Source organism: Vanessa atalanta, chromosome 23 (assembly GCF_905147765.1).
Source record: "Vanessa atalanta chromosome 23, ilVanAtal1.2, whole genome shotgun sequence".
NCBI classification, from domain to species: Eukaryota; Metazoa; Arthropoda; class Insecta; order Lepidoptera; family Nymphalidae; genus Vanessa; species Vanessa atalanta.
The window spans coordinates 4,320,885-4,336,435 of NC_061893.1; the positions used below are offsets into that span (position 1 = coordinate 4,320,885).

At 33.4% G+C, this 15,551-nt stretch overlaps 1 protein-coding gene across 1 annotated transcript in view; it reads right to left on the reverse strand.

Annotated features, from left to right (window-relative positions):
* Positions 1-1,821: 1,821 nt before the first annotated feature.
* Positions 1,822-15,551, reverse strand: part of LOC125072976 — a 47,294-nt gene continuing 33,564 nt past the window's right edge. Inside the window, exon 3 of the mRNA XM_047683611.1 lies at positions 1,822-2,154. Coding sequence (XP_047539567.1) covers positions 1,822-2,154 — 333 coding nt within the window. The remainder of the gene's footprint in view (positions 2,155-15,551) is intronic.

Sequence of the window (15,551 nt, forward strand, 5' to 3'; positions counted from 1 at the left end):
ACATAATAAACCATAATTACAGAATATATATTACCTATTAGATGCAAATAACAAAATATTCGATAACAAAATGATTACGATAGAAACACTGACGACAAACATTGTATAAACTTACCAAGTAAAGATAAACACCAAGTTTTCGACGTCACAAAGTTCAAGGTATTCGATTATATACTCAAATTCTACAGACCAGTTTACATTTACGAATGAATAAATTTACAATAATAATAAATAAAGCTTATTTTATTAATAATTTGAGCTTTGATGAGATACGTGAATATAAAAGTAATCGGTACACGTTTACGAATGTATATTGTTTGAATAGAGTAATAGATTATTTTTATTTTTTATTTTAGGGAAACAAAAAATGAGATGAAACTTATGGCATAAAAATATACAATATTACATACATCAGCTAAGTTTCCACTGATACTAAGTACACAATTATTAAAATTTAAAAAAAGACTGCCATACATAAAATCAAATAGGTAACATTATATAATTAATGAGATCAATAAACGTATACTAAGGGAAATCTTATACAATTATGAATTAAGTTAAACATAATTAAACGAAACATTTGACAAACGAAATTGCTGGTTCTTTTCAGTACAATTTACTACCAATTTTATATTTTTTATGATTCATGTTATTGACAGGAGGCTCACGTGAATAGTTACGACCACCGCGGATGGACATTTGCAACACCGGTGAGCTTGTAAATGTATTTCTCTTAAAAAATAGTGCGTGTAGAAGGTTCTCAAGTCGTATAGATCGTTTACACATATCCAAGTAAATTAAGATTCAAACTTGCTTGTCTTGCTTGTGAAATTCGTAATCTATTTATAATAGAGATTAGTTAATTTCTTTCAACTGAAAATATTCCTTAGCTTATATACGTAACGTCTATAACATAATATTCAGCGCGCATCGGAAAAGATTTAAGTATGTTATAATGTTATAATACCTACATACATATGTGACTGCGCTTCGGAATTCACCTGCTTTAAATTTAGACTACTATCGTGACAAATCTGAATTTCATGTTTTTGCCATATAATATAATGCAAATAACAAATACTCATTATAATCTTAAATATTTATAAGAAATATCGGAAGTCGAGTCGATGATAGCTAAGTTTTGATGATGTTTAACGGGACGAGAGTAGATTGAGGTTCAATTATGAAAATGAACATCAAAGGCAATCTTCGCTGGCAAATTAATAGGTATAAAGAAAATAAAAGAAAAAAAATGAGACCATAGTGTAAGAAATTTATATGTACCCACAAATTTTTACTAAAATATTGTTACGTTAAGTGTATAAAAAGAGCGGTCAAATCATTGTTAGGCAGTCGGTCGTTATGCTGCTTGTCGTAAGGTTCGATTCCGTGAGAACCGTACATGTAAAAACGCGAATATAAAGTTGTTAAAAATTATAGTTGTGAAGCGTAAGAGTGGAAACTATGTCCAATTTGTGAATTGTGTAAAACTACGTATTGTGTAATATTGTGTATTTTGGAAGTTTATTGTATTCAGTGAGTGATAATTTATGGAGAATGATTAAAAAGTGTTAAAGTGCAGTTGGTGTTTTTATTATAACCGCTACCCTTCTGAGATTATTTATCAAATCTCAGAAGTGGGATAAAACGCGGAAAAGTACTGACCGTTGTTTCACCTACGCCTAGAGATGGAAAGTCGGCAATCCAAGCGTTCACTACATAAACGCCGCAAGAGAAGGCGAGAAGTTGAGTGTACTAGCACGTCATCGAGTTCGAGTGATCCAGTTATAGAACGACACCATCGTTCTGGACAGAGACATACTAAAGACGAATCTCGTAATGCTGGCCGGAGTCGTGGCCGGAGTCGTGACCGGAGTCGTGACCGGAGTCGTGACCGGAGTCGTGACCGGAGTCGTGACCGGAGTCGTGGCCGCAGTCGTGGCCGCAGTCGTGGCCGCAGACGTGGCCGCAGTCGTGGCCGCAGTCGTAGCCGCAGTCGTGGCCGCAGCCGAGACCGCAGCCGTGGTCACAGTCCTGGTCATAGACGTGACCGCAGTCACCGCCACAGTCGCAGTTGCAGCCAAGGAACCAGTCGTGGGCGCAAGCAGGGCAGCAGCCACACGCCGCATCGAACTGATGTTCAAGGTACAGATTCTACCAATGTTATTTCACGCGATAGTAATAACAGTACGCAATCAGATTTAGATAAATTTATTAATACCTTATCATCGGCTATAACCGGAACTAATAATACAGATAAGTTCCAAAATACGGTAAATACAATACCAGAATTTGATCCATCATTAAAAAACCAAACGATGTCTATGTGGTTAAATAAAATAAATGAGTGTGCTTCCATTTTTGGTTGGTCCGAAAGACAAACTATTCATTTCGCTTTATTTAGACTTAGTGGTTTAGCAAAGATGTGGTACGAAAGTCTACCCTCACTTCTTTATTCTTGGTCCGATTGGCAAAATAAGTTGTTAGATGCATTTCCTTGCCATGAAAACTATGGTCAACTTTTAAATGATATGCTTTTAAGGAGAGCAAGATTCGGCGATTCATTAGAGGAATATTTTTACGAAAAAAGTGTTCTTTTAAATCGATGTGGTATTAGTGGTAGAAAAGCTGTTGACTGTATTATTTTTGGTATCGATGATCGGACAATTAGAATGGGTGCAGAAGCTGCACAATATGAAGATCCCAATAAGTTATTAACGTTTTTGAAAAGTGTTAAGGTTACAAAAAGAGTAGATAAAACAATTGTTAATAATTCTAATCAAAGTACCCAAAATTTTAATAATATTAAGCGAACATTCCCTGAAAGACGATCTAACGTACATTGTTACAACTGTGGTCAAACTGGCCATTATAGCTCCAAATGTCTTCAACCTATTAAACGTTGCATTAAATGTCGTCTCATTGGTCATTTAGCTAGTGAATGCACAAAAGAAAACATATCTAGTGGAAATAATCAAAACTCTAATTCGGTTAATACAGGAAATAATAGCGATAAAACTGTTATGAATATAAATAGTTCGAATGATGATGAAAAATACTACAAGAAAGCTTTCGTTAATGGTGTTATGGTAGAGTCGTTTGTTGATTTAGGTAGTAGAAAAACATTATTACGCGAGACCGAAGCCCGAAAAATATTGAGTACGTGGAATAAAAGTAATACTAACACTTTAGTAGGGTTCGGTAATTCGACCGTCACACCAATAGGTAGTAGTGATGCGCAAGTCATTGTTGACGGTGTTTCTGGTATAACAGAGATTCTTATTGTACCTGATATATTTTTGCCAAAATATCCAATGTTAATTGGTCATTCGTATACTGAACAAAGTCATATTGTCATAATTAAAACTAGTGATACTTTAAAAATCATTACTAATATAAATGAAACGGACATTGAAAAATTCGATATTAAATTAAAATCTAATGTTGTTATTAATGGATTGACAATAGTTGATGTTTATTGTGAGCCAAATTATAAAGGTGAATTGTATATAGAAGGAGGTCTAAGATTAGAACCGCGTAAAGAATATTTTGTGTTAAAGGGGTTATATACGATTGATAGTGATAATAGTAAAATACTTATTAAATCTAAACCAAATTCAAATGTTACGTTATTACAAGGAGATACAATAGCAAGAGCATTTAAAATAAAACAAAAACCAGAGTTAAGTGAAAACGTGTTGCGTATCGAAGAAGAAAATTTATGTGAATTTGATAATACTAAAAATAATATAGAAGATAAAGATATAATAATAGACAATAGTATAGAAAAACAATATCGTGATATGTTAATAACATTGTTAAATAATTATAGAAACTGTTTCGCTTTTAATTTAAGAGAATTAGGTTGTACTAAAGATGGAGAGCTCAATATTAAATTAACCGATGATCGACCAATTGTATATAGACCTTATCGTTTGTCGTTTGATGAAAAAAAAGTAGTTAGGAATATGATTGACGAGATGATGACAGCTGGTATAATACGTGAATCAAATTCTCAATTTGCTAGTCCAATAATTATCGTTAAAAAGAAAACTGGCGATCGGAGATTGTGTGTTGATTTTAGGGCGCTTAACCGGAAAACCGTTAAAGAACACTATCCCCTACCTCGAATCGAAGACCAGCTGGACAATTTGTCAGGTTACAAATACTTTACTACTTTAGACCTTGCCTCTGGTTATTATCAGGTGCCAATTTGTGAAGAAAGCAAACATATAACTGCATTTGTTACTCCAGAAGGGCAATACGAGTTTAACCGGATGCCCTTTGGCCTGGCAAATGCTCCAGCTGTCTTCCAAAGGATTATAAACAAAGTCTTAAACAAAACGAACTCGGATGTAGCCATGGCATACATGGATGATATTATTATTCCTTCAAAAACGGTTGAGGAAGGATTACATAAATTAAAAACTATTTTAGAACTATTAAAATCATCAGGCCTAACACTTAAATTATCGAAATGTAACTTTTTCATGACCACTGTAGACTTTCTAGGTTTTGAACTTTCCGAAAGCGGTATAAAGCCCGGTTCACAGAAAACCGATGCAGTAAAAAATTTTCCTCGCCCCACCTCACAACAAAATATTCGTCAGTTTTTAGGATTAGCTAACTTTTTTAGAAGATTCATTAAAAATTTTTCCATTATAGCCAGACCATTAACTCAATTGCTTAAAAAGGACAGTAAATTTATATGGACCGATGATCAAGAAAACGCTTTTGTTCAACTGAAATCTAAACTAAGTGCAAGACCGACTATGGCTTTATATGATCAGCATGCGGAAACAGAATTACATACGGATGCGTGTAAAATAGGTATTGGTGCTATCTTACTCCAACGATCTGGTTCGGGACCGTTCCGTGCCGTAGCTTACTTTAGTCGTCAAACTTCCCATGATGAACAACGGTTTACGTCCTATGATCTAGAAACGCTCGCGGTTATTTGCGCTTTACAACGTTTTAGGGTTTATTTACTTGGTCTAGAATTTAAAATTGTAACGGACTGTAATTCATTGCGAGCTACTTTTGAGAAACGTGACCTTATTCCCCGTGTCGCGAGATGGTGGAGCCAACTTCAAGAATTTAATTGTCACATTGAGTATAGGGCCGGTAACAAAATGAGTCATGCAGATGCTTTGAGTCGTAATCCCGTTAATAATAATAAAGATAATAATATAACGTTAGGAGATTCTGTCTTTACTATTAATTGCAATGACTGGTTAGCTACTGTCCAAAACACTGATCCAAAATTAAAACGTATTATTGATATCCTCACAGACAAACAAACTGACGAAGTAACTGACATAAAAAATAATTACCGTTATATTAATGAACATTTATATAGGAAAACCGATTCAGGGTTAAAATGGGTAGTTCCCAAAGCATCTAGATGGCGAATCGTTAAGCAGTGTCATGATGATATAGGTCATGTGGGAATAGATAAGGCCCTGGCAAAGATCTCTAGCGACTATTGGTTTCCAAAAATGAGGCCATTTGTTCAAAAATATGTGCGTTCGTGTCTAGACTGTGCCTACCATAAAGCTCCTGCGGGTAAACCAGAGGGGTTTTTAAACCCGATACCAAAAATTCCAAGCCCATTTCATACAATCCATTTGGATCATTTAGGTCCTTTCGTACGAAGCCGAAACCGAAATACCTATTTACTTGTTGTAATTGATGCATTTTCAAAATTTATATTGATAAAACCAGTTCGCGGCACTGATACAAAATATGTAATATCAGTATTAAAAGATATCTTTTATACTTTTAGTGTTCCAAACAGACTAATATCAGATAGGGGTAGTAGTTTTACGAGTCTTACATTTAAAAAATTCATGAATGAGTTAAATATTAAACATATTATGAATGCTGTGTCGACCCCCCGAGCTAACGGGCAGGTTGAGAGATACAACCGCACTATAACAGAATCATTAGCAGTTGAAAATAACAATTGTCCTGAAAATCGTTGGGATGATCATGTAGCTAAAATTCAGTGGTCTTTAAATAATACATTCAACAAAGGAATTGGACGTACACCGGCTGAAGTACTGTTTGGTTTTAAAATGGTTAGCATGTCAGATAGTCGTATTAACGGTACAATCAATGATGATCTAGAGCGCGTAGTAGAAAGCAGAGATTCTATCCGCAACGAAGTAATAAAACATATATCTAAAAACCAAAAATATCAAAAAGAACAATTTGATAAACACAGAAAGCCACCACGTACATATCAAATTGGCGATCTCGTTCGTATTTCACGTAATCAACCTTCGACGGGTCAAAGTAAAAAGCTCCTACCTAAATTTCAGGGCCCATATAAAATAACAAAAATATTTGACAACGATAGGTATGAAATCGAAGATACACCGATAACAAAAAAAAGTAAAGGTAGCTATAAAGCGGTTGTTGCTGTTGATAAAATTCAGCCTTGGGTAATGTTCGATCGTCTTTCAGAGGATAGCGATAGCAATGAAAATGATAAGTCAAACGAGTCTAATAGTTCAAGTGACTCTAAATCTGATTGTGATGTTGAATCTAGTTAATAATGAATAACGAATAAATATGTATAAATGTTTATGTAAAAATATAATTAAGGAATTGTATGAAAATTAATGTAAGTTAAGGTTAAGAACTGAATTATATATAAATAATAATTAACTTGTTTATGGTTATGAATTATAAAAAAAAGCGAATGTGTAATTTATAATTGATTAAGGATTTGAGATTATATTGAGTCATGTTTATTTAATCAGTAAGTAGATTCGGTGGGCAGATTGCCCTAGTAGACGGGCAGATTGCCCTAGTAGCCGGGCAGATTGCCCTAGTAGGCGGGCAGATTGCCCTAGTAGCCGGGCAGATTGCCCTAGTGGCCGGGCAGATTGCCCTAGAAGCCGGGCAGATTGCCCTAGTAGCCGGGCAGATTGCCCTAGTAGCCGGGCAGATTGCCCTAGTAGCCGGGCAGATTGCCCTAGTAGCCGGGCAGATTGCCCTAGAAGTCGGGCAGATTGCCCTAGTAGCCGGGCAGATTGCCCTAGTAGCCGGGCAGATTGCCCTAGTAGCCGGGCAGATTGCCCTAGTAGCCGGGCAGATTGCCCTATATGTATAATAGTTGTAGTAATTATATATTAATAATTTTAGTTATGTATGTTATGTCTTGCTGTTATATTTTTTTTCTTTCTTTTTTTTCTTTTCTTTCTTTTTTGGAAACACGAGGTCGTGTTTCGGTGCAGGACGGCCGAACTGTAAGAAATTTATATGTACCCACAAATTTTTACTAAAATATTGTTACGTTAAGTGTATAAAAAGAGCGGTCAAATCATTGTTAGGCAGTCGGTCGTTATGCTGCTTGTCGTAAGGTTCGATTCCGTGAGAACCGTACATGTAAAAACGCGAATATAAAGTTGTTAAAAATTATAGTTGTGAAGCGTAAGAGTGGAAACTATGTCCAATTTGTGAATTGTGTAAAACTACGTATTGTGTAATATTGTGTATTGTGGAAGTTTATTGTATTCAGTGAGTGATAATTTATGGAGAATGATTAAAAAGTGTTAAAGTGCAGTTGGTGTTTTTATTATAACCGCTACCCTTCTGAGATTATTTATCAATAGATAAAAAAATCTTTTATTATAAACTTTTAACAGAGTACATTATAACATTGATACTCTGTGTCGGATAGTAGGTAATATTTGTAACACTAGTGTTATTCTGTAAGACATCATCACTCCATATTTCCCTTGTGATATTTGGAAAATATATAATATGCTAACTGAGCTTTGTATCGTATATTTTTTGTTAGAATTGAATTTGTAAGTTCATCTTATAGATTATAAAAGTTAGATAGAAAACAGTCCTAACATAAGTTACTCGGTCCACAATATTAGCTTCAAATAAATCATGACCACACATCCCAATAAAACATCGTCAATAATATGCTAATTTTTAAATTGATAAATGTCAATTATTGAAAACTAAAAATTTACTTACTATTATGACTACAGCCCGGTACCCTTTGTTTGAATCCTGAGGTGTACCGATAAAAAGTTATTAAGTTTATCTGTTAAGAAGTTTTCAGTAGGAGACCGAAGTTTAGAAGTTGGTAATGTTTACATTGCCGTGCTTCGGAAAGTACTTAAAGCGAAGGTCATACTCGCGAATCGTTTCCAGTCGACAATCAGTCAAGCAATTTATTTATTCGCTCATAATTAAGATTATAATTTATATAGAGTATGTAAATTAATTTTTGTTGTGCTGGATTGCCGTTCCAATAGACTTTGAATGAAAAATGGTACTTGTACATGTATTTGTGCATTATATGTCCCACACATATTCCTATTCTTCATTGTGAATAACTGCGGTGGCCGAATTGGTCAAGAGGACATCCTTCACTCACATACATCGCCGAAAATCCCAAGTATTTATAAAATGTGAAAAATTATCAAAAAATGATTAAAAAATTGTATAAAAATAGAAAAAATCTTATTTTTATTTTCGGCAATGAGTACTAACCTATATTGTTACATTATATTAAATCGAATATACATTACAGAATTACAAAGTTACAAATAAAATACTGTTAAAAACTTCTTATGACCTTACATTGGAAGTTTTTCAAAGCGTTAAAATTATTTTGTATTCACATTATTTTAATTTAATTATATTGATAATAATATATTTATAATAATATATATGTATATTTAACTAATATAATAAGATAAACAGGTGTCTGGGAGTTAGTTACCCCGTGAACCTGGCCGCACCCCGAAAACGGACGAGCAAATGGGCCACCTGATCGCTAATGCACCACCAACCTTGGGAACTAAGATGTTATGACTTGTGCTTGTAATTTCACTTCCCCTTCAAACCGGTGGCGGTAGAATACAGGATGAGTGGGTGGCACTCACCCAGGCGGTCTTGCACAAAGCCCTACCACCAAGTAAACATGTATGCAAAGTTTCAGTTATTTAAATAAAAAATTGTAACGAACAAACAAATAAACAAACTCATATCCGCATTTATAATATTAGTAAAGTTTACGTGGAATAAAGTTAGATTTAACTCACGGGATTGCATCATTCATATATTTCACTATGCAAATACTTACGTATTTGTTCTCACAAAAAAAAACTTAAAAATTTCATTTCCATCGTATCTTTTTAAAAAATATTAAAGTGCGCCGATTCAACTCTTGATATTTGACTTTTTAATTTTAACAAAACACTGAAATGAGTTCGGAACTTCTCTCTGTGCTACAATCTGACGTTTATAGCTTCAATTCTCTTGCTCTTTAATAATTACCGATTCAAAAGTTTTCGTTTTCCTCGAATATTTATCGAGTAATATATTTTGAACTAATTTACATACAATTTTATAGTCAATTATTTATTTACTTATGTGATATGAAGGATAATAATCTAAATGAAAACGAACGCTTTAATATAACAAATTCATCGTTTTATGCAAATTTATGTTATTTTTACATCTTAGATCGTAACGGATTGATATCCTATTTTATATCAGCGTTTATAAGAAGACGATAGCTTAAGAAATATATACCTTCCCGTAAATATCCCACTGCTGGGCAAAATCTCATCTGCCTTGAAATAAATTTCAGAACTTTTGTATGACAAATGGATACACAGTTGAAGAATATGACATGAAAAGTCAGTGATCATTTCCTGGGTTCGAACCTGCAACCTCAAGTTAAGGTTCGCGTTTCATCACCATTGGGCCATCTCCGGAGCCGACCCATCTTAAACTCTGAATATACATGCTCATTACAATTTCTTTTGATATTGATTGATATTTAAAAATAGAACAGACAATATTAACACGCTCATCACGCACACAGACAAATATAAATAAAAATAAGTACCTAATAATAATAATTTCAAACATTACTATAGATATAACTATTCTACATATGTTATATAAAGTAGTTTTTTCTACTTTTTTTAATTATATAATAAAATATATTTCGCACTGCATAATGATCTTACTTACGCAAGGAGCTTTGAATGCAGTATATCAAAGAGTTAAGAACTCTTTTGTGACACAAGCGATTTGCTTGGATGCAGTCTAGACGTAATAAGGAGAGGCGGATATAACGCTAACGAAGCCAGTATTATAATAAGAAACATAATTTGAATACCGCATTTTTTATGTATTTCTAGTAATAAATAAGGTAGGTGCCGTGGTATATGGGCCACCTTACGGTACCACCGTTCATAGCTATTGGCGCTGTAAGAAATATTTAACGAGTAACGTCACTTGTGCTTGTAATCGACTTTATAAAACCTACTACATATGTCCCAGATATTTGAAATGGCAAAGATTTGATTGTCAGTTCTAGAATGCCATTGAATTGCATTAGTCTTTTTAATAATTTACTGTTATGCATTAATTTTATATTTAATTTATTGTTGATGGATCTACACTATCCTTTGGTGGTAGGGCGCCCAACAGCAGTACTCAGTTTGTTGTGTTCCGGTTTGAAGGATGAGTGAGCCAGTGTAAATACAGGCACAAAAGACATAACATCTTAGCTGGTTGGTGGCGCATTAGTGATGTAAGGAATGGGGTTATATTTCTTACAGCGCCATTGTGTATTGGATGTGGTGATCACTTACCATCAGGTGACCCATTTGCTCGTCCGCCTACCGATATCACAAAAAAAAACATATATAAAATAAGATGATCGAAACTAAAAGGTTCTATGATTCTTTAATATATTTAATTTGTTATGGACATAATGACCATGACTCACTACAACTAATTTAAAGAACAAATAAATATCTGATGAACCAATGTAAATAGCGTTTGAATTTCGAACAGAACAGCTAAGGAAGGAAGCTTGGATTAAAACTGCGCAGATGATACTATATTGCCGAAGCGTCAGCAAAATAAAGGTTCATTCGTTATTTTCTCTCTTTATATATCCGATTATGACAACCCGGCATAGCGAATGACCAGACAAAATATGGTGCACGGATATAAATCCGTTGGTTTCTGATGGAAAAAATAAAACTTCAATGTTCTTTACTCAGTATTTTTTTTTGTTAACTCTACTCGATATTTAAGTCCAAGATCTTGAAATCTGCGGCTTAATAAATTAAACAAAAGACCAACGAGATGGTTAAAATATCTAGTTAATATTTCGAAATTGCAGCATCCACGATTGTACTTAATTCCCTTTTATATAACGACTTAATTTAGGTGAAAATAGTGCCTTCAAAAGCATATTCCCAAGAAGCGTGCAAGCAAGCACTAACCGCTTCGCAAAATTTTCATATTTATACCATTAAATTTAATCCTGTACATAATAAGGCGAGGCACTTTATTTATCCCAAGGCACGTGTAAAACACTAAATCTACTACTGGTTTTTATTAATAGTGAATAAATCGGTAGTTAAACAATTCACTTAAAGTTTTCTCATCTCTCTCTTTCTTTTAAAGAATAGTGGCAATGCCAAAATTTAATTAAGGAATTACTATTATTTCTATTTCCATTGAAGCTCAAAGAGTCAGGATCGATCCTGCGACTTTTTAAATCACTAGGCGGCCCTAAGCTATTGCGCAGTTAACCCATATAAAAAGATTCTAAGACAATATTATCAGCATACCTCGATAATTAGAATACGATGCCGTGACGTCATACAACAGCAACTATAAAAATAGTTGCCTACCCGCTCAAGGGGCTTTCGCTCCTCGGCTTTCATAACGAATAGACGTCGCTTCATGACGAGCCTGTTAATCATTTTTGCATTCAAATTAACGGTTGATTGTCGATTGTTTGGTTAACTTACGTTGTAATTTGTTAATAAATATAAGACAAGGGTTTGCCTTTTTTTTAAATAAATAAGTTTGTTTCTTCTAAATATATTATTATTGTTACATGAATGTTAAAAAGCTAACAAATGAGACAAATGAGCTACCAATGGTCAGCGGTCACATTTGCCCATCGACATCAACATAAAATTCTTACCATTTCTTATATAATCGGAACACAAGAACACTAAGTATAGCTGCTTGATGGTAGAGTATATAATAAGTGTACCTACCCTAGACGGGCTTGCATAAAACCGTACCAAGTACCACCATCTCTTTCTATGAAATATTTCTATTTCTATGAACGAAAGTCAGGGTATAAATCTATTCGCTCACGAAATCTCACCCCTCCAAGTGAAATTATTTTATCGGCGGCCATTAGTATGTATTAGTAGTGACGCACGTGCTTACGAGATATCTCAGTGTGCGTGCGTGTACTAGACGTAAAGACTAAGAGTACAGGCAGCAAAAAAAATTAAACGATATTGTATTTATTTAACTTAATAATAATAATTAAGTGTCTTAACAAAAAGGACGTCTACGTAAATGAATGGATCTGTATATTATTTTGACTATCAATGAGTAATAGTAATCCTATATTTAATAAATAAATTTTAGATTGAGTTGTAAGGGTTATTTTCGGTGTAAGTAATCCACACAAATATTTTATGATGCCGTGTTGCGGTATGAATAGTTAGTTAGCCACTGAGCCAATGCAATTAAAGGAACAATGAATATACTCGTAACTAAAATTGTATGGTTTGTTCAGCATTGTGCTCATACGGAATTACTCATGTCTAGTATTTATCTGTACCAACAAAGTTAGTAGTTTTTTTTAAGTAATGCCTAACTGATAAAATTACTAATCTAATACCACATATACCAGACCTTGCAAAGCGTTTTGTAAATTATTTAGTTTATAATATCATTATTTAAATAGTGCATCACAGATATGAACTAAAAACTTTTATTATATTTTACTTTATTTCTTTATTCGCGATATTATTCAGCATTATCATAGCATAGCATTTGATACGTTATATTAATTTAGTCATTACTTCGAGGTAAAGACAATGCTGACGCGCTGTTCTGATGAATCAAATTGACTCTTTCATAGCTATATATAATGTACTTAATACATATACATATGTCTTCGTATTTATCTTTGCTAGAATGTTGTCTTTCTGGTGAAATCGTTTTGACATATGTCCCAAAATGGAGTGTTTTATTGTTTTAGACTTGTAGGAATATGTTATAAATGTTAGGCGATGTTGATGTTTTTCAAAGGTTTCATGTACGTTGTGTTATATTATGTGGAACATGTCAACCTATGTGATGAAACGTACAAATGTACGAAAACTAGGTATGCAGTAATTAATTTTAATGACTCATTTTTAATAGGTTTTTACCGGATTGAACAGCATTTTGAATCGTTTGAACCTAGAGGGGTAAAAGATATCGGGCTATGAAAGTATGGTCAGCAAAAGTATAAAATAATTATTTTTTATGACTTCCAAAGAGAATGACCACTTTTTACCGGCTTTTATACCCAGATGATGGAATCTATTTCTGCGACGTAAGGTGCGATGAGAAAACAGGGGATATTTATTCGGATAAATCTTCCGAACCACCCATTGCAGAATCGATAGAACACAAAGATAACTAACGTCTTTTCGATGCTCTAGAGACTACAACGTGCACGTAAATTTGGCATTGTTCGCAGTTTGAACTGTCCGCTTTTGTATTCGGTCAAATGGGAGGAGCTTAGTAAAATATTTACATGGTTGTAGGGCTTTGTACAAGCCCATCTTGCTAGGTGCCAATCACTTATTAGATATTCTACCGCCATACCTCATATTAAACTCTCTTCAAGCCAGAATACCTTAGTTACCAAAGTTGGTGGTGCATTGGCGATATAATAAATGTTTAATATTTCTCACAGCGTCAATTTCTATGGACAGTGGTGACCCCTAACCATCAGGTGGCCCATTTGTTCGTCCGCAAATCTATATAATAATAAAAGAATATGAAATAGAAATCTCTTATGATTAATATGTGTTCTTTTGGCAACAAAATGTCATAAGAACCAGGGTCAGTCATAGAACAAATTCTAGGAAATGGTATAAACATTGCTTTACAATATTTGCAATTTCTTCGCATCGAGTCGGCAAATATTCCACTAATCTTTAAGTGGTAAGTGGTAATGTGTGTCTATAAATGTTAGTGAGGCTAGCGATCCAAACGTATATACCTAAGTATCCTTCACGCGGTGGAAATTGATTTGTATAATTTGAAAAAATATATCATATTTGAAATTATCAAATTACAATCTGAGTATTTGTGGAACTGAGACATGTTTTATGCTCGACGTGTTCTATTCTGGCGTCATTTTTAAAACAATATCCTTTGTGTGTAAGTGTTTTGAGTATTATTTGAATTACCATCGAATATATCACATAATATTATAATCTTTAATCTTGACTACAAGTGAAGGTTACGGATGGCTAAGCGTTGAGCACATTTAAAGCTGACGTCACGCCGTGATGTATCACGTTACGATACGATAACATTTTAATCAGCTGCCAGGGGTATAACATTTCTGTTTAAATCTCTTTTCTAACTGGTCAGCAGTATCGTTTTGTTACGTAGGCCTTCGTAAGCGACTCGGCCAAGCTGCTTCCGGATAAAACCGGATTAGTATAATAAACGTATGTTGTGACTGTAACCCCAAACTAACCTACATTAATGGCTCATTGGATTTTGACTGGATAATAACAACTTGGAACAGTGTACAAGAGATCTAAGTAAGATAAATTATTTTAGTAAGAATATCGACTTTTGCACATTTTTTATATATAGGTCTTTTATGTGTGCGATATGAATAGAATTATTTATTGTTACATGACTATAATAAATGTTTAAATACTACTGATACGTTTTCAAAGAATTTATCTGTTAAATGTTTTATTAAATTAGTAAGTAAAAATTTTTGAAAGAATGTAAAAGTCGACGTATATGTCCTGCCGTAAGGTTTTTAATATTAGAGATAATGAAAATATATTTTGCTATATATGATATATCTTATTACTTAAATATATAATAATTATCACTATATAGTATAAAACTTTTTGCTTCCCGCTGTCTGTCTGTTTCTATGTAGGCTAAGATTTTAAAACTACGCAACGGATTTTAATGCTGTTATTTTAATAGATAGAGTAATTCAAGAGTAAAGTTTACATGTAATACATGCATAATATAATAGAGAAATACTGGTTATATATATATATATATATATATATATATATATGAACATGAGATAGATCAACATGTACTACAGTTGTAGTACTAGTTGATGTTAAAAAGGTCTGCAAAAAAGTCCGCAATGGTATACATGTGTCTATTTATCAGGGATAACTCACAATAACCATTTATAACCTTTACTTTTTACGAGAAATAATGGCTTATTTACGAAGCAATTTTAAGCAATACAGCATTGATCCTTACCTAATTAAGTACCTTAAATACATTGTGCAATTAATATAGATCAATGTGGTATTTATACGATATACTTATACTATAATTACTGCATATAATTTTAAATGAATATTTTCGAAGATATTAAATATTTAAAATTCAAGGATACAGCGGTTTGTATTGACCAATGATAAAAAAGTTGTGAACGTGTTATATAAAGATATTCTGTAATATATTTA